This window comes from Artemia franciscana, chromosome 12 (genome assembly GCF_032884065.1).
Source record: "Artemia franciscana chromosome 12, ASM3288406v1, whole genome shotgun sequence".
In the NCBI taxonomy this organism is placed as follows: Eukaryota; Metazoa; Arthropoda; class Branchiopoda; order Anostraca; family Artemiidae; genus Artemia; species Artemia franciscana.
Genome location: NC_088874.1, coordinates 8,539,312 through 8,560,283, shown reverse-complemented (window position 1 = coordinate 8,560,283; position 20,972 = coordinate 8,539,312). Strand labels below are relative to the sequence as shown.

Sequence of the window (20,972 nt, the reverse complement as noted above, 5' to 3'; positions counted from 1 at the left end):
TACTGAGTAAACTGAGATGCAAAAAACGTTCTTTTTCAGTTACAATCTCACCCTGTCTCAGGAACAAATTTTGAGTGTTGTTTTGCGTGTGTTGAAATTCGAGTTAATTTGAAAATAGCGGTGATTTCTCTTTGTGTCACTTTTTTGTTTGGGAAAAAAAAAATCCATTTCTTTTGCTTAAATTCCTAAGAGGTGATTTTAGAAGTTTTGAAAACTTGAAAAAAATCAAACTCGATCCGGTAAATAAAAACCAAACCTACCAAAATGCACAAGAAGTTTTGGACTCTACCATGAAGCGTCCAAATGCAACTCTACCAAAATGGTACAGTTCTGCCGTGTTGGCAACGCTGTTCATGTGTCTTCTCTTTTATATAATTGACCATTCCACTGCACCACACAAAGTGACATATATAAAATATAGTTTAATTACTGCTTAGTTAATTGAAATCATGTTTATTGAAAGTTCACTTGCGAGACCAGGTTAATTTGGTCTTGTAACCTCAAATATTGCAATTCGATTAATTCAATTTATTTTTACCTTTTTATCGTTTTCACCCTTTTGGTAAGAAAAACACACAAACCCTCGTGGGGTTAAAGTTGGTTCTTATTTTCGGCCTTGGGGCGTGGGGTGAAAGTTTTATGATCCTATATATTTTGTCTGTGATTTCCAAGAGGTAAAATGTCGCAAAGAAAAATTGTTTGAAGATAATACTTATCTGGTTTTTGAGCCTCTATTAGGCTCATTTGGTTGATAGAATTGGTTGAAAGTAAATTTCCCGCGCAACTGATTTGATAAGTGTTTTCCGAAAGAGGACTGCTATTTTGTGTTACATTTATCCGTCAGTGTTTCCCTAAGGGAAAGAATGTTTGGCGCTGGATTTCTATCTGGACCCTCCTCCCTAGGGGAATCATTTGATCAAGGCATCAGTTGGCTCCTTCAAGCTAAGGCTCGATAGATATATACAGCCTTGCAATAAAATGGTTAAAAGACTACCAACCATGAGGTGCCAGGTGGTGCAAAATAAGGTCTATGATACATTATTTTTATCCGCAACTGCATTTGTAAGCTGTTGAAAATTAATGTTAAGAAGACAAAGTTGCTTAGACTAGGAATAAATGATGGTGTAGAGGTGATGTCGAGTAACGAGAATATCAATCAAGTGGATAGCTTCACTTACCTGCGAAGTATTACTAGTAAAAGGTTGCAGTGAAGGTACTAAAAATAGAATAGTCAGCACCCAGAATGTTTTTCATACTTGAAAAGGTTTTAAAGAAAAGGAAGATAAGTCTGAAAACCAAGATTAGAATGTTCGAAGCTATAGTGATGATAGTGGTTAAATATGGTTCTGGAACGTGGGCGCTTTGGAAGACGGAAGAGAACTTGCTAGGGGTATTCTAGAGGTGTTACACCATTTGGGTGTTATACCCAATACGCTTAGCTGTTCCTTACCTATTGCAGATATACCCTCTGACAACCTGGACATACACAGTGTTTACATTCGCCTAAATTTTTAGTTCAACAACAACCGAATAGAGAAGCTTTGAAAAGACTGGGATGGAGGAAAAGCGTTTGCAATTGTGTCGACCTCTGGAGACTTGTTGCTGTAGTGGGTTGTTAATAGTAGAATTACTAGTAGTTGTTATAACAGCAATATAAAGTACATAGCATTACTTGCCTAGATGTGTTATACCCAATACCATTTGGATGTCCGTCTGACTGACCATATTTCAATCAGTAGGCTTTACGAAAAATAGAGTTTTATTCCGCTTTATAGAGCTATAATAAGAGAAAGGTTGGGATGCCTAAGACATATTTTTTGGATGAAGGATGACAAGTTGCCAAAGATCATTCTTCTCTGCCAACCTTCTATGACCAGACGGAAAGCAGGTCATACCTAATAGGAGACCGTCCCTGAATGGAGTGAGAAGAGATCGTAAGAAAGGATTTAAAGGAAATTAGAGCTTCTTGGGAGGGTGTAAAGAGAGAAGCTCTGAAAAGGTTGGGATGGAGGAAGAGCGTTTGCAATTGTTTTGATCTCGTGAGACTTGTTGCTGTAGTGAGTTTTTAGTAGTAGAATGACTAGTAGTTGCTATAACAGCAATGTAAACTAAATAGAGTTACTTGCCTAGGTGCAAGGAAGCCAGTAGCAGTAGTGTCTACTGATGAGGATGGTTTAGTCAACGTCATCTGAATTCCTTTTACTTACATTTTCAACAACCGATCAACAAAAGAGACCCAGATTTTAGTTAAAGATTGGAAGTTGCTAAATAGGAATCATTTGTTCTTTTTATTTTTGCATTCTTTATTTTTTTCACATTATGCGAAAAAATATTTCTTTTTCAGCTGCGTAAACATTGTTCCCACAAAGGGGTGAAATTTCTATATTTCCTGAACGAAATTATACTTCCCGAACAAAATTATTAACGAACTTATATTTCCTGAAAGAAATTATACAACCTGTCTTTATTAAGATAAACTCCTGACACTTTTTTTTATTTATTTTTATTATCAATATAGTGCTTTAAAGTAGATCTCGCTACTTTGAATTTTTGCAAAAAAAAGTTTTCAAAGTTTTCAACAATTTCTTTTTCAGCTGCGTAAACATTGTTCCCACACAAAAGGGTGAAATTTCTATATTTCCTGATCGAAATTATACTTCCCGAACAAAACAATTAACAAACTTATATTTCCTGAAAGAAATTATACAACCTGTTTTTATTAAGATAAACTCTTGACACTTTTTTTTATTTATTTTTATTATCAATATAGTGTTTTAAAGTAGATCTCGCTACTTTGAATTTTTGCAAATAAAAGTTTTCTAGAACTTTATCTTATTTATTTTCCTTTTTTTGTTGACATGCTCATGTTAATAGAAATTTAGAATGAAAGATTTAAAGATATACCTGTGGTGGGGAGGGGATCAGATGAGGTTTCTGGACAAAGGAGGTGGGGGTTGTGAAACATAATCAACCTTGGAACTATAATCTTTTTACCCTGTGTGTCTTGACCATTATGTCTTGAAGGTTCGAAACAGAAGCCAGTCGTGTTTGGGTAGATCTATGTGCCCTCAATACTTTTGGATGATGTTTTAATTCTCTGCCACTTCAAACTCTATATATCTACAAGGATATATGTTTGGAAAGATTACATGCGTCACGACGCATGAGTACATATGTCTATTGTGACACGGGTCGATTATCCACGGGTAAACTGATCCAGTAAATACACCTCTGGAAACACCTCTGAATATACCTCTGAAGGTTGTCAAAAGAGCGTATTTGTAATAACTCAGAAACGGCTAAGGGTATTAAGTTCATATTTTAAAGAAATATTGAAGGGAATGTAGAACTGGATTGTTTAACTAAAAATTTAGGAGAATATAAAACACTATATATCTCCAAGGTGTCAGAGGGTATATCTGCAATAGATGAGAAACAACTAAGCGTATTCAGCAAAAAACTTCCAGGGATTTATGAGGGTGATTTGAACTAGATCAAAATACACTAGGTTTCTTCTAGGTTGTCAAATAAGCCCTTTTGCAACAGATTATAAAAAGGGTGTATCTACAATATCTGAGGAACTGCCATAGATATTAAGTTAAAACTTTCAAAAAACTTTAAGGGGATTTTGGACTGAGTCAAATAACACTATCTGCATCCAGATTGTCAAATAGGTGTATCTGCAATCTCTGAAGACCTTCTAAGGGTATTAAGTTGAAAATTTCAGGAAATTTTGTGGTGGATATTGAACTAAATCAAGAGATACTATGTGTATCCAGGTTTTCAAAAGGGTTTATCTGCAAAAGGCCTTCCTCAGGAACAGCTAAGGGTGTTAAGTTAAAAATTTAAGGCGATGTCGGGAGGATATTGAACTGATTCAAAGGACACTACGAACGTCTCCAGGTTATCAGAAGGGTATGGTAATAAGAATAGGTAATAAGATGAGACTTTTAGGGCATGTTGAGGGGGATGTTCAACTAAATCAAAACAATATTTGCGTCCATGTCAAGTACTAGTTTACCTTTTATTTAGTTTTTTTGTGTCTTTTTCTTTTATGTCTTCTTTTTCTTACTTATTTTATTGTATCACCCTCGTCTGTTTTTATGGCGAATTTATTTTCGTCAAAACAAATCATTAATTTTGTGCTTTTGGTTTTAGTCCTTGCGAAACAGAGGCAGAGTGCATAAGTAGACGGGACTGCCTGATGAGACTCATATATTCAACACTTTTTTGTTGGCTAATTGATCAGCTGAACAAGAAATTAAGTGGCGTGACCGGAGACAGTTTTATTGGTAATTATTTTCTGGAACTATCTTATCAGTAATTGTTTTATGTAACTATTTTTCCGGTAATTGTTTTCTGTTTGTACTAAGATCATTCCAATACTCAGTTGCTGTTTTTTCTTATTTCTCACTGCATTAATTAATTTCTCCTAGGAAAGCTGTGATTAAAAGTAATTACACCACATGGACTTTAGTAAAGTCCATGTGGACTTTTTTGGGGCAATAGCGTACCTGGACAGTAATGCCTAGGCATCTTCATTTTTGACCAATTAGAAATCGGTGCCTCTTTTATAAGTAGTCTAAATACTCAAGAAGATCTAGTGCCCTCCCCCCTTTTTTATTTTGATTTTATCTCTTTTATAACCCTCTATAACAACCCTTCTGATTAGGTTTAAATCCTTCTAAATGCGATTATCACATTTACGTGCGCGGTAAGAACGAGTAAGCAAATTCATACAACGCAAAATTCAATAATACACACCACAAGATAAATTACATAAGTATTAATATCCCCAGTCCCCTCCCCCTGCCACAAAAATAAAAAGTAAGCTTAAAATAATATTCGTTCCTCACCACTTCTTTTTCATATACACGAAGCTTATACTTCTTTTTTTTTCAGTTAATTGTAACTGAATCATTTGTGGTAAATACTTTGAGGGTTGTGGGTAAATAATTAGACTACCCCTCAAATCCTGCAAATGTAACTAGTTTATTAAAATCCATAGAGATCTTTCTCGCTTACTTAATTCATTTTTGAAAAAAAGCGCGAGATGTGCTCTTTCATTCCATGCACATTGCTCTGAAATGGTCACAAAAACATCTTACTAAACCCATCTTTCTACCGCCACCACACTTTTCCAAATAAAATTAGAAAACTCTGACCTAATAACCCTTTTTCAATAGCATTCTTTTTAATCAGGAATTTAGATTTAGAAGTAAAGCAAAGGAATTGAACGCGAATTCATCGATTACTCATTGGCCAAATATTTTGAGCCTTTGTTCACTTGTTGCATTTCCAGAGAAATATGTGCCTCATAGAAGCTTTGGGAAGATAGCCATGATTTGAACGAAATATTTGTCAGCGCCATTGGCTCAGTCCATCCTGTTTTGTACGAAACCGGCTAAATAGATAGCTTGATTTGCCTGGGTAGTATTATTAAAAGAGAGGGTGGGTGGAAAGAAGGTGTTTTAGAATAGCCATGGCCCAAGGTGTTTAAAAGTTTAGAAGAATAGAAAAATAATTCTGCGATTCAAGATTAGAGTATTGGAAGCTACAATGATGACACTTGTCAATTATGGTTCTGAAACATGTGCGCCTTGGAAGACGGGGGAGGATTTGTCACATGATTTCCAGACGAATTGTCTATGCATAATATTGTGTAATCATTTGACTCACTTACTCCAAATAGCTGTGCGAAAAATGTAGTTCTTGGGCTATAACGAAGGAAAGGTAGAGAGGACTAGGACACACTCTGTGGATGAAGGGTGATAGATTGCTTAAGACCGTTCTTTTGGCCATTCATTTATGGCTAGCTGGAAAGTAGGTCGTCTGCGAATAGGTGAGAAGAGGCTGTAAAGAAGGATTTAAGGGAAACTGGACCTCCTTAGGAGGAGAAAAAGGGTGAATCTTTGAATGGATTGGGTGGAGGGGAGCATGTGCAGCTGTGTTGACCTCAGGCGGCTTGGTACTGCAGTGAGTTGTTAGTAGTAGTACCTATCTTGTCCCCTTTTGCTTTTCATATATCCTTATATGGAAAAAAAACTTTATTCTCTAAACTAACGAAAATTTAATAAAAGAAACCAAAGGTTCCCTACTTTTTATTATTTGAATACATATTTTATTATTTATTTATTATTATTATTATTTATATAAATATTTTTATTCTATTTTATAAAATTATATGGTATTATATTATGCTATTTAATTTTATGTCATGCTACGTAATTTTATAATATAAAATTATTATATAAAATTATTGCTATTTATGTAAATATTTTATTGTTTCTTCGTTTTTTCTCCTTTTGTCGTGTTTATTGACTTAATTTTTTTTCAATTTCCACCAGTTTTACTGGTTTTTGATGTGTTTGACTTACTATGACCTTTCTTTATCGACCATTTTATCACATGACCCCTTATTTAGTTTAATTTAATTTATTTAATTTATTAGTTTAATTTATTAAACTAATGATTCACTCCATATTGTTATCATATGGTAATCATAGAACTATCATATGATACATATTGATATGGCTATCATATGTATTCTTTAGCCAGTTTAAACGAATTTTTGTTTGAAACCACTTTAAGGTTTTGATGCCCGATTATTTTATCTTCTTTTTAGTTTATTGACCTGCATTTTTTACTATTGCTATTTTTTAGTCTTTCTAGATGGGATTTTTTTTCTTACTTCGGACTCGGAAATGCCAGCTCGGATTATTTGGGTCCGTAATCGAATTTTTTTCGAAAATAAATACCTCGCCTTGTCCGGGCCAAAGATTCCCTAAACATAAGATTACTTGCCTAAATAAAAAAGAAAAATGACGACACATTATTCAACTACACATATTTTTTCCTTTTTTTTATATAGGGGTAAGTCTACAATTATGTCAACAAGTCAACAATTATGTTCTTCTTTTTTTTCATCTTTTTTATGACACTTTGTCCTAATAAATTCTAAAGAAAATGTATGTGAAAAACTTTTCACTAGCATACTGAAAACTAGATTAATGGGTCTTGGAAAATTTTGACCGTGTGTTGCCTAAGTATTTCCTAAATTTGTTTATTTCTGGTGATGAAGTACACAACAATCCCACTCGATCTGCGAATAATGTAAGGATACCTCAAGCTGTTCGAACCAGATTTTTAATTTCAATACGTCACATTGCGCCGAATGTTCAGAATAATTTTCCTGAATCTTTAAAAAAGTTGGCGAATGTGTTTTCCATAAAGACCTTAGAGAAATTTGTCTCCGGTTGTATGATTTTGAAGTATAATTGAAGTGAATTTCATTCGCTCTCAAGTTCCCCATAAAAAAGATAGGAAAAGTTGCTTAATTATTTGCTGGATTAAAGCAGGGTTTCTTAAGAATGTCGGTAAATGGAATAAATTATTGGTAGGAGGGGTTGCTGTGATCAGGAGCTATACAAGCAAAGGATTTTTTTCACTTTCTGTGAATGTTTAAGGGGTTTTTATACTCCAAACAAGTGAAAGAGTGAAGAGTGTTAAGTTTTGTGTTGTGTCTAGTTTTGTGTGTAGTTTTGTCGTTTTTTTTTTGTTTTTTAATCTAAAAAAAACAGTTCAGAATTTTTTTGATATTCGTTCGATTTATAACAGGTATTCTGGATGTCTATGGGTTTGAATCGTTATTCAAAAACAGCTTAGAGCAATTATGCATCAACTATGCCAATGAACGACTTCAGTTTTTCTTTCTGCAAAACTTCTTAAAATTCCAGAAGCTAAGCCTCATGGATGAAGGTGTTGAAATAATTGATACTGGGACCATGAATAATGATGCTGTTATTAATATATTGGATGGTCCTTCTTCAGTCTTTGGTGTGTTAAATGAGGTAGGCTGTTTAAGGAAGATTTTTGGCTGTGAGAAGGTCGTATCCAAGGGGAGGGGGTACTGAATTTGAATCTCCTGAAATTTTTGTCTGACCTGTAAAAGTAGCAAAAACGCATTTACTCTACTTTTGAAGTGTTTTGCTAAGAATTTTTGTTAACCCCTTCCTCCACCCAAACGAAAAAACCCTCGAGAAAAATCCTGGATATGCCCTTGGGCTGCGGTCTCTTCTGACGGAATAACATAACAAAATTCTTACTTTATAATATGTGTTTAAGTTATTTTGTCTATAGATTAGTTTTTTCTGCTTTGCATTCCGTTTTTGTGTGCTTTCTAATTTCTTTTGTGGTGATTTTCTTTTTTTATACATTTTTTTTTGTGTATGACCTCAGGGCATTTGAAATAAACCGATCTATCTATTTATCTATGCAGAAAAGTTATATTAAAATATTTTCCGGGTCGATTCCACTTTAAATCACGCTATTTTTATTCTGTTTGGTGCAGTACTATTATCTATAGTTAATTTTTCCCGTGTTCGCGGATTTTAAATATTTACAAATATTAAACTTCATCTATTTCTTCATCAATGAAAGTTCGCAAATACTTGTTTTAAAGATTCTATAGTTTTAAAATGTTTTTTGTAATATGTCAAGCTAGGCTGTGTAAAAACCATAATGGGGGGGGGGCTCCTGTCCTCTTTTGTGGCCGAGACGAAATCCTTGTTTTCCAATTCCCCCCTCTCCCCTTTCTCCCAAAAATTTTCAGGCCAAATTTTAACATAATTCTGATTTATCAACCAAATTTTCCATTTATTTAAATCTGCTTAAATTAATTATATTCAGTCTACTTACTTTTATTTTCAAGGAATGGTGATGAAGATATGGGAAAAATGAAATTTTCGCTTTCAATTTCCTTATACTTTTTGCCAACTGCATTCTCTACTTTATTTAAACTAAAAACAAATAAAATAAAAAAAAATACAAAATGATTATAACGGTTAGATTATTTATTTGAAACTTTGCGCCTCGAAAATTTCTATGCCTTGTGCAAGTGCCCCCTCTGTCCTCTCCCCAAAACAGCCTCTTTGGGGGGGGGGGGGTATAGTTGAAATTGTTTGTTTGTGAAATTATTTGTCAGGTTATTTTCGAATACTCATTGTGGAAGTACTTCAATAACGAGCTCATGCAAAAACTATTGAAAACAAAACGGATACTGTGGATGAGACATGAATCAAAGCGGGAGTGGCGTAGAAAACTCATAATATACTTTTTCTGCATGTTGCAGGGACATTATTTTGTTACTATAGTGTTTCCTATTGAACTCTCATACACGAAAATGATGCCGCTTTTTTATAACTCAATTTTAATCATAGTCTTTTTTAATCATAGCTTGCTTTTAAAACAATTTTTTATTATTTAATATCAACTACTTACAAAGACTTAACATACCCGCTGCCCTTCCAAATCCCATGACACGAAATGGAAGAGGGATTATCAAACAAATCCACGGAAAAAAAATACATTAACCTCAGAAGGGTTTTGAAAACACGAAACAAGACAAAACTAAAACATTATGTACCCCACTTCAACTAAATTGACACTCAACTCCTTCCTTAATGCACATCAATAGAAATTGCCTATGGATTGTTTTGGTGACTCGACTGACCGTATCTCAAACATTTAGCTGTAAGAAAAATTTAGTTCAATCCCACTGATCCTAAAAAAGTAGAGAAGATAATATCTATTTCCAAACATGTATCACAAGCTTTGGCAGAGCCGAATTTACACAAAATGATCAATATAATAATTAAATTGAAGCTATTATATAAAACACATAATTTTATAAACACACTGAACCTATTCAAAAATATTTCGTGATAGGAACTGATTTTAAAGGAAGGATGCTCTAACAGTTTCTTGTTCTTTTTTAATTAAGCTAATAAAATTCAACTAATTGCGTTTTGATATCGATAAAATAAACTACAGACTATGCTGATATTGTAAAATGACTTTCATAAATCTGATAAAAATGTTTTTTTTTAGTAATTTTTAATACGAACAGCGTACCAAGTAAACACTAATGCATTAACCAAATATTAGACTATATCAGCAGTTATAAAAAGGTATGTACAAATTAAAAACATTAGCCTTTCTTTTCTTGGTTGAGAAAACTTAAAAAACTTTTTTTTTTGAATCTTGTTTGTACACTTGTTTGGACAACTAAGACAGCGTATAGTGGTTATAAATAAAAGAAAATATGATCCAATTTGGATTTTCTTATTCTAGCAAGAGTGAATCCAGGGGGGGCAATCGACTTGTACTCTCTAGCCTATACTCCCCCTCAGCTTGGAAATTATTTACGTTTATGTAGTTTTCATTCTTATTGTCAGTGGATTGTTTCGGTTACCTGCCTGACTCACCGTATCTCAAACAGTAGTTGTGCGAAAAATTTAGTTCAGTCCCACTTTCTAGGGCTGTAATGAGAGAAAGCTTGAGATGGCTAGGACACATTCTGCGGATGAAGGACAACAGATTGCCAAAGATCGTCCTTGTCGGCCAGCTGTCTAGGGCCAAACGAAAAGCAGGTCCTACCCGAATGGGGTGAGATGATGTTGTAAGGAAAGATTTAAGGGAAATGGAACTTGAGGGTATAAAGAGGGAGATTTTGTGTGGATTGGGATTGAGGAAGAGCGTTCGTAGCTACGTTGGCCTGAGGCGCCTTGGTACTACAGTGACGTGTTAATATTAGTAGTAGTAATAATGAAAATAAAAATACCAGTTTTGATGATTTAATATCATGATCCAAGTAAAGACAAACTTTAGATTATAATAAGGTCAATCAACCCAGGTTTGTATCGGGTCAAAAACCTTTATTCAAAGAAGTAAAAATCTTCTGATAAAACACGTTATTTAGCCTAATCCTTGGGATTGGGCTACACTCCAAAGCCCAACTCTTGGGATTAGGCTACATACAATTTACAGCTGCATGGTATGTCCCAAACTTAAGTTATAATATCACAGTTGTAAACATTACCGTTTTATAGTAAAACCCCAAAGAGGTTTTATATCAAAAGCTTAACGATTTAATTATATTAAAATATGACACTACAAACCAAATAATATAAATAGTAATTTTTATTGTAAATAGGTTTTTTGCCAAAATATTCACTGTTAATTCTTATTGTAATTTTTCTTTTCGAAAGAGAACGTTGAAAAAAGCGTTGAAACGCTTTGAGTTGAAACTTTTTTAGCGTTTCAACGCTAAAAAAGTTGAAGGAGAACGTTAATGTTTAACTCGGTGACACAAATTCATGCTATTTGATTAAAAATAAATAAATATCTAATATAATAAATATAAAACTGATATAAAATTAACATAATATATAAATATGACATTAATAAATGTGATAAATATTAAGAAATGTAGATAATTAATATCAAATTCATATAAGAAACATCATTATAAAATATTATAGAGATATTAATTATAAATTAACTCTATAATATAAGTTAAGGTAAATGTGATATAATATGAATTGTGTAAAATAATTCGTCATTTTAGAGCTCATTGAAATGCTACTACCCCTAGCGAGACTAATGAACTTATTACTTTTTGATTTTTGATAACAGAGTAGATAACGGCGTGATGATTGATCTATTTGTGATCAATCAATGTAGTTAATATTGGGTCATTGCAAGTCACAGTCCGGTCCAGTTTGTAAGCTCCCTGATCAACATGGCCCTAGCTAAACTTTTTAGTTTATTTTAAAAGCAAATTTGAAGAGATGAAGATTAAAAATGGATTTTTCAAGGTCAACAAAATAGTGGACGAACAAAGTGAATATTTTGCGAGGACAACCCCCTCCTTCTTCGGTTTTTATGAATGATATTAAAAAAAAACGTCAAAAATATGGATAGGATTACTCGGAGAAAACCAAACAACGCGGAAAGTCAACACAAAAAAGGATCAAAACAAAAACTGAAAGAACTAAAAATATGAAAACCAAATAACGTAGAAAACCAACAAAAATGACAAGCAAATAAAATCCAAAATAGCAAAATTGTAAAGCCAATTACCTAATTCCAATAGCGAGCCGCTCACCAGTATCTACGAATATTGTTGTAGTATTCCGGGCATGTCGGGCAAAAAGAAACTGTAGAAAACGTATCAAAAATTTGTTTATGAACATTTTGTTGTTATTTTTTTGTATGTAACAATATTTTTTTGGAGGGGGAGGATTTTATTTCTTTGTCATTTCTTTTATTGGATTTTTTTTGTTTATGATTTCTCTTGGCTTTCCTTGTCGTTTGGTTTTGTGTTTTTATCCGAGTTTTCTCGTCCACATTTTTGAGTTTTCTTCCAACTACTCTGCTTGTTTTGAGGGAGGGAGGCGGTTGTCCTCCCGAAATATTCACTTTGTTCCTCCTGTATTTTCATTATATATATATAATATAAAGAAAAAGACAAAACAAAAAATCAAAAAGTCATTGATGGTGCCCTACTATAGCCGAAAACGAAATATTAATTATTTATTTGATTTCTTGGACTTTTGGACTTTCGTGGGTTTAATTCGTTTTTAATATTCATTTAGTGTTTTCTATTTTCTATCGATATTTGTTCTTCTAATTGTTAGTAGCATTTAAAATATTCTAGCTACGAAATGACGGATTCTAAAGGGGGGTAAAAATGTTCAGGCAAATTGATTTATAGAATTTAAAAATAAATATTTTGGGTTTAATCAATTATTTTTAATTAATTAAGTTGGACAAATTAAGTTAAATTAATTAATTAAGCATATGCTTTTTAAGTCTTTTTCTTCCGTATTTCTAAAAAAAATTCATCTTATTTTTTCTCTTTTCTTCAATTTTTTCGCAGACGATAGACCATCAATATAGGTCAAATTATCAATCGTGTTCTTTTGCTATTATTTGCCTTATGCAATATTATTTATTTCCGAATCTTCGAGGTTTTTTTTTATTTTCTCTTGTAAGTTTTTCTTTATCAACAATAACCTTTATGCTGTACTATCTTGGCTTCTCATTAAGTATAATTTATATTTGTTCTTGTTTTAGTGTTTGTTAGTGGCACCTGGCGTAATTAATGATATATAGAATATAGATGGCACTACAATCCTTAGAAGTCTAAGGCCTCGTCCTAATTTACATCATCCACCCTGCCAGCAGCAGTACCGGCTTTGATTTGAAAGCCAATCATATCCTTCTAAATTTTCCGATGGTAGTTCAATCATATTTGCTGTCCAATCGTAGCCGGTTCCCTAAAAATGGTCCGGCTTCGAAAATGCTGCTGGCAGGAAGAATGATGTCAATGAAGACGAGGCTTAAGGAAGAAAAAATGATAGTATCATAAATGCTATCACTAAACGATTATCTGGGTATTGTTTTTGTTATTTTATGGAAATAAATGGAACTTGACTTGAACATAGATGGCGTGTTTAAAAAAGGATTGCTTGGGTACGCAAAAGGTACTATCGTTTGTGTTGTATCCAACCAACAGACTATTCGTAACCTGACATGTACTGTATTCAAAAACATGTGCTAAATAAATATGATATTAGTAAAATGATTAATACCAAGGGTTACCGAGTGGTAATTTAGGCCGACCGGAAAGTTAAATTAAAAAATTTGAAAATTTGAAAAACATTAAAAATTTGATTAGCTCAAGTTGGTGCTAGCTAAATCTCGGTATTAGAAAAATCTCATTTTGAATTGGTCTTTAGCTAATTAATATTTTGAATAGATTAATGAGAAATTTTAGTACAGTTGCTAAGAACTTGTCAAATTAGTTCTAAACAAACTTTTGTATCTAAAGGCTGAAATTGGAATATCCCTTTGGCGTAATAATTCTTTTTCCCGGGGTGTTTTCTTGTGAATGTAGAAAATTAAGAGTCAAGCAAATAATTTGAACGAAACTGATTAAGCAATTAAATCTTGTTGTTAATTTAACTAAGAGTACAACTAACGGTTCAATTGGGAAGATTTTTTTATTTCACTGTGGAACAACATAAATTCTATGGATATTTCAGCCACATATTCAATGGTCGTCTTCAGCAGATAAACTAAAATAATACAAATAAAACATCAACATTTAAACAAAATAACATATTAATTGTTTATTGTTTAACGCTCTATTTTTTTCGAAGGCATTTAATGATGCAAACGATATTTAATTAATTTGCTTTTTTGCATAAATGTCAACGTTTTAATCAATTTGTGTTAGGTCCCATTCACAATGAGGTTTTTTACTAATACCGAGGATTCCCTGGCGGTAATTTCAGCCAATTAGAAAATTCTATAAAAGTTCACATAATTTTCTCGTAGAATCATAGAATATTGAAAAATCATCAATATTTGGAATAAGTTTATTGAAAGTTGAAATACAGTAGGAAAGCACGAGTCAAATTTGTTTAAACGCAAAATTTTGGCTTAGTAATTCTTATTCTGAATATACTTTCTTGTAAATATGCAAAATTAGGAGTTAAGCAAATACTTAGAAAGAAACTTAAAGAATTCAAAGTGCAAGACTGGCTAATTTGTCCTCTGAGAAACTCAACTGTCCCAATTGTTCGTAAAAGGGAGGTACGCATAGGTTGGCTCAAGTCATCCCCATCCCCTCGAAAATCTAAATTTCCCCTAATTCCTGGTCACTTGTTATTCAAATTATCTTTTTTTTTTATTATTTGTCGTCCCCCCCTTCACTGACAAAATTCCTGAGAACATGCTTATTTCACAACATTTATAGACATTACATAATATACATCCATCTTCCAGGAGTGCAGGATGAAACGTTACCCAACTGAAACCCTGGTGGTTGAACGGATCAAAAAGGCTATCAAGCAGGCCTTGGTTGAGTCTAGTCAAAAGCAACAGCCTAAATATGAGGATATTTATGAATTTAAGGTTCAGCATTACGCCGGTGAAGTAACTTATTCAGCTGTGGGGATCCTTGAAAAAAATTCAGACCAGGTAATGGTATTTTTAACCTTGTTATTTTAGACTTTTTAGTGTGTGCATCAAGGCCGTACCCAGGATTTTTTGGGTGCTGGGGGAGTTGTTTGCCAAAAAACTTCAAAAAAACACATCAAGAGTTTGTTAATATATATTTTCGTTACGTTTTTGCGAGTTGGACAAACATTTCGGGAGCTTCCCTTGGATACGGCCTCGCTGTGTATATCTAATTTATATAATTAACTAGGCATGATTCTACGAATTATATTAGGATAAGATCAGGAATCAAATGACTGCTTAACAAAGTGATCAATTATCTTTTTCAATTTTTTTATGTTTTAAACACAGTGATTTATATTAATATCCTACTGAAACAAAGCTGGCTGATAGGATTAAAATCCCTATCACTGATGTATATTTAAATCGGCAATATATAAAATACATAAAATCCGATTAAAATATATTAAATATAATTTAAAATATAAAAATTAATTAAAATATAAAATATAAATATTAAAATATAAAAATATAAAATATTAAAATATATAAAAATATAATTAAAATATGAAAATTAAAATATAAAAATATAAAATTAAAATATAAAAATATATAAAATCCGATTTATGTTTAAGTCTACTCAAAAATGACAGCCTAAATACGATCGAAATTACGAATTTAAGGTGCAGCATTATAATCATGAAGTAACTTGTTCATTTGTGGGATTCTTAAAAAACGTGAACTGCTTTTTTGACGATGTAACTCGCTGATAAATAAATTACCTAAACGTTTGCATGGGGAGTGGGGGTTCATGAAGTTTTTTTTTTTATTTGGTTATACCAAATTCGTGAAATTAACTGTATATGATTCTACAAATCCGTATTTGGAGCAATCCCACGATTTGCATGACTGCTTAAGTAAGGAGCCATGTATTAGGAATGAAACAAAAATAATGAAAAAAAAGCTGAAGAATACGGAACTGGACTTTATGCTCCCTACCGGCGGGGCTCATCTCTGTTTCTTGGCCCTTCATGCAGGAAGTGTAGTGGGATATAAATCAGGACACATCGAGTGGCAGCGCAATTGAGGCACAAATTCTTCTTCTTAAAAGTGTGGGAATTACAGACTGAATCCCGAACGGTCCCAAATGAATACAGAATGGTCATGAGCTTCTAGATCGGGATCAAGGACTAATCGAAGTTTTATTGAAACCTACTCTCCTCTACTTAATCCAAATCCTGGGTGTGGCCCTGTCTCTTATAATTTTTTTTTGCTTCATGGAGTATCAGAAATGTCCTCAAGGATTAATCGAAATTTTCCAGTAAGATAGGGGACATTTAGAAAAACCAAAGCTTTTCAGAAATTTGTTTTGTTTTTTAGAAGTTTGTTTTCAGAGATATCATAAGCTTCCAGAAAACTATAGTTTCATTTGTCTTCGCTGAAAACTTGACACGTAATAAAAAATCAGTCATGGTGATTAATGGCCAACTTCAGATTTTTGGATTGAAATCCCACTCCTTTTTACCTACGTGCAACAATGCACCAATTCAGGGCCTTGGAATGCAATTCAGGCCCGTACCTGAAATGCTAACTTTTCCCATATATGTTGATACTTCTCACTGAAATCATAAAATAAATATATATTTTTTTATTACTGCCTTCCCCTCCCCCTCGATAAATTCAGTCATGGTGGTCAATGACTAACTTGATATTTTTGAGTTGAAATCACCTCTTTTTGCCCATGTTTTATTTTTACCCCTCCCCCTCCCAACAAATTCAGTCACGGTGGTCAATGGCTAACTTCAGATTTGTGGGTTGAAACCATCTCTTTTTGACCACGTTTTTGAAATTAGAAATTTACCCAAATATGTGGGTACTTCTTATTTAAATTCTAAAATAAAATGTGTTTTTTCTATTGTTCCCTCCCCCGCCCCCGATAAATTCTGATCAATGGCTAGCTTCAGATTGGTGAGTAGAAATCACCTCTTTTTGCACATGTTTGCGAAAGCGGAAGTTCCCAAATATGTGGGTACTTCTTATTCAAATTACAAAATAAAATTTGTTTTTATGTTTCCCCCCCCCCCCACCTCCTGATAAATATTCTTGCGTACGTACCTGGACCAATTATTCAAAAATCAAATTGAGCAGTTAAAAATTGACCAATTTGATCAGTTCAAAAAAAAAAAAAAATTAGAAACCGCCATTCATTCTTTCGACAGCTTCTAAGCGATCCTTCTTGAACCGTAGTGTAGTTCCACGGTTGTCCAGGAACTGGAAATTTCTGTAATGCTATAGAAATTTTGGGAACAATTCCTCCTTTAGCAAAGTGTGGCCCACCTAAAAAAAAATTCCAACTCTCCCAACATCTGATATGTTGGAATAAAATATATTTATTCATTTTATTCTCTTGTTTATTCTTTCTTTCATATCCAATCGTTTATTCAATTTTATTTTTTGTGATCCTTTTTACTTCTGGAATTGCTTGGTTAAAAGAAGTGTGCTTAGTTATACTTTTTACTTCTTACTTTTTAATTTATAATCTAATGCATTTTTAATAAATTTTTGTTTAATATATTTTTAATAATTTAATTTGTCTTATTACACTATAGGCCTAGTATCAGAGGATCGAGCTTCGTTCGGTGAAAAGAAAGACAGTATCAAATCTCTTTCACAAAACAAATTTCTTTCACAAAACAACAACTGATAAGCCAACAAATAAATTGAGTTTTGAAACCTCTTTTACTTATGCTCAAAGTTTTCAACCTCCAGAGATCTCTGATTTCAGTCAGTAGACAGTTCATGAAAAACATTAAGGGTGTTATGTGAGGGAAACAAATTTTCCAAAAATCATGACATACCTAATCCTTTTTTCACACTGGAAAATGGTCCTAGGACAACGTTCAGAAAAATTTATACCTTTTTTCGAGGAAAGAATTTGAGAGAAATATCTCTCTCTAAAAGCTCGGAATCAACTGATAAGCCAACAAATAAATTGAGTTTTGAAACCTCTTTTACTTATGCTCAAAGTTTTCAACCTCCAGGGATCTCTAATTTCAGTCAATAGACAATTCATGAAAAACATTAAGGGTGTTATGTGAGGGAAACAAATTTTCCAAAAATCGTGACATACCTAATCCTTTTTTTCACACTGGAAAATGGTCCTAGGACAATGTTCAGAAAAGATTATACCTTTTTTCGAGGAAAGAATTTGTAGAAATATTATATTGGTCGTTCAATATTTTACTATTTGTGTATTTTCTACCCAGGTCCCTGTTGAAATGGTATCCCTGTTGTCTCACAGTAAGAACGGCCTATTGAGAAAACTATTTAAGGATGATCCTAAATTGTCTCCATCTTCAAAATCAGGGCGGAAGCATACAGTCTTAGCTAAATTCAAGGTAAGTTTCCATTATTCCCCATTGTCTGATTGCAGTTTGCAATTGCGATGTAAAATTCGGAAATACTTTTAACTGTCATTTTACCAAAAGATGATTAGGATTGCCACACTGGAAGTAACTTCAGGCTATGCTGGCAAGAACGAGGAACATTCACAGCCAGTGAAAACAAGAAAAAAACGCAAATATTTCTCCAATTAGCTGTCTGCAGTGCAAAGTTGCCAATTTACGGTTCAATCGGAAAGGTGATTCTTCGTTGTTTTTTCTTTTTTTTCATTTATCTATTTTTTTTTAGCTTTGCCTATTTGTTTTGCTTCGTGGACTTCAATCTGTGTCTTAACTCTTTTTAAGTAAATAAGTGTCTTTATTACCCACTAGAAACACAAAAATATTACACTATGAAACAGAAACCATAGAGTACAAATAAAAGAGAGATAAAGTACGAATAAAAAGAGAGAGAAAAAAAATCGCAATTAAAAAAAAAAAAATCATATTCATAATCTTCAGTAACTCATTCCTAACCTCAGAGCCACCATATTTTTAGATACTCATTTACCACAATATCGGTGCCTGGGGCCTTATTATCTTTTAACTTTTTAGTACTCTCGCTAATTCCTTCTCACAAAACAAATCTTCTTTCACATCCAAGGTATCTCAAATTTTTTCGTTGTCCTCTATATCTTTTCCTGCAACTCTATCTTGGTTTAGTTTATTCTCGAAATGTTTTGCCTATCTCTCTTTAACTCTTTCCTTATCACTAATTGTGGTCGCATTCCTATCTTTCACTGGGACAAGTCCGGATTGAGTACTCTCTCTCTCAATTCATTAACGTGACTGTACAATATTTTACTATTATGAAGTCTAGCTGCATCTTCCAGATCCTCGGCAATTTTATCCATGTCCTCCACTTCACACTTCCTTAGTTCATATTTTAATGCATTCTCTACTTTCTTTACATTCCTTTTGTTTTAGTATGATCTATCACTCGAACAGTTCTTGTACAAGTCCCTTCTCCTATCTATTAAACATAAAGTTTTTCACTAATATTCCTAATTTTGTTGCTAACTTTCTACCCTAAGACACCATCAGCAACCCTTCCTTAAATTATTCCATCTATCTTCTACATCGTCAAATTTTAAACTCTCCACTTTAGTATTCAACTGTTCCTAGAAAGTTTCTCTGGAATTTCCATCTGGGAGTCTACCGACATACTAACTTCCCTTGATATAGTTATCCTTCCAAGATTTTAGCTTTAAATTAACCCTAGACACTACTAGATGATGATCTTTACTTTCAAAGAGGCAATTTATTTTAGAAATTAGCCGTTAAACAGCTCCCTGTGATGCCCCACTAACAGTGACGATGGAAAAAAAAAAATTCTGAACACGTCAGTGCAAAGAAGTGATTTTCCTTGTTGTTCCAGCCAGGAGAGTTTAAGTTTCCTGTCGACCATGACGATTCCAATGGTGTCCTGTCTTTTCGATTCGACGTCATTTATTAGTGATTTGAGACGGTTTTCTGAAATTCCCATTAATCCTTTTTCGCAATAACATTTTGCTATTAAGACTAATTTACATAATAGCTACTATTCCGGAATCAACTAGAAATGAATTTTCTTTTCTATTCACTGTTGCCTCTGTCCATTATTCTCCTTTTCTTTGAACAGGTCCTCATTTTGCCACCAGATCCGAAGACCTGATGGTAGTATCAGCAAGAGCAGCGTTTTTATTTTTCTTTATTTCTTTCTACCTTTTTTGTTTAGTTTTGGCAGTTTTTTTCTATCATGCCTTGCTTTAATGTTATTCCAACAAATCCACATTCTCTTGAGGATCTGGCATTAATTAGTGCATTGGCTGCAACTGTGAGGGCATCAGCGCAACCTATTCCCTGCTTGAACCCGAACTGGTGAGCTGCATGTCTGTTGAAGGCTGGATCGAAAAAGAAGCACGAAGACTTTACAAAAGGAATTTGCAATCGTAATAGATCGAAATGATGAATATTCTGGGTCTGGTTTCCCTTTTTTGGCAATTGGTATAAAACCTTCAATGCATAAAGAAGAGGGTACAAATCGCTGTGTAAAACTAATCTGCATTAAAAGTGCCAAGTGTTGGACTAATGCCTCTTCCCAAAAATTTCAAATGCAAAGCACTGATGTGGTCAATGTTTCATAAAAAATGTCAAGGTTCTGATCAGGAGCAGCAAATTCGGATTTATGGTAGGCATACCATTCCTCATTAGGAATGTCACCCGCAGAGACAGATGAAGGAGACTTATTTCTGCAAGAGATAATTTTAAAAAGAAGACTTTTATCACTTTTAGCGCTTGCCAAATTGGCGTTTAATAGTTCGCTACGATAGTTGGAGCCTTAGAAAAACTTCTCTTTTTCTACAGACGAATAAGATTCACACTACCAGTCGAAGGACGGTCGCAAACCTTCCATGGATTGAACCAAAATTTTGCTTTGAGGCAAGAAGCAACGAGACCAGGGTTTGAAGACAAGCCTGGAATAATACCCTTACGTATTTTCCGAAGTAGGACAGCTTGATTTTCGGCAAAATGAAGAGCATGGCTGATGTCTGTTGCATACATATCCAGGCAAAGTATCATGTCATATTTTGACAATTTAGTTGATCTTTGCAAAAGGTGGAAAGGAACCCAAACTTTATTCAAAATAAAACCTGTACGAGAAGAAACAAATCAGAATTGATTCCAGCCCAATCACGATGGGTTTTTAGCACAGGAGGAGTCACATAATTATTCTTTTCTTTG

The 20,972-nt window shown here is 33.4% G+C and overlaps 1 protein-coding gene across 3 annotated transcripts in view; it reads left to right on the top strand.

Moving 5' to 3' along the window:
* The window catches only part of LOC136033636 (unconventional myosin-XIX-like), a 100,615-nt gene that overhangs the window by 53,476 nt on the left and 26,167 nt on the right, over positions 1-20,972 (top strand). For all 3 annotated transcript variants that reach the window (XM_065714445.1, XM_065714444.1, XM_065714446.1), the window contains 4 exons: positions 4,159-4,292; positions 7,618-7,850; positions 14,635-14,829; positions 18,075-18,206. In XM_065714445.1, the coding sequence (XP_065570517.1) occupies positions 4,159-4,292; positions 7,618-7,850; positions 14,635-14,829; positions 18,075-18,206 (694 nt within the window). The remainder of the gene's footprint in view (positions 1-4,158; positions 4,293-7,617; positions 7,851-14,634; positions 14,830-18,074; positions 18,207-20,972) is intronic.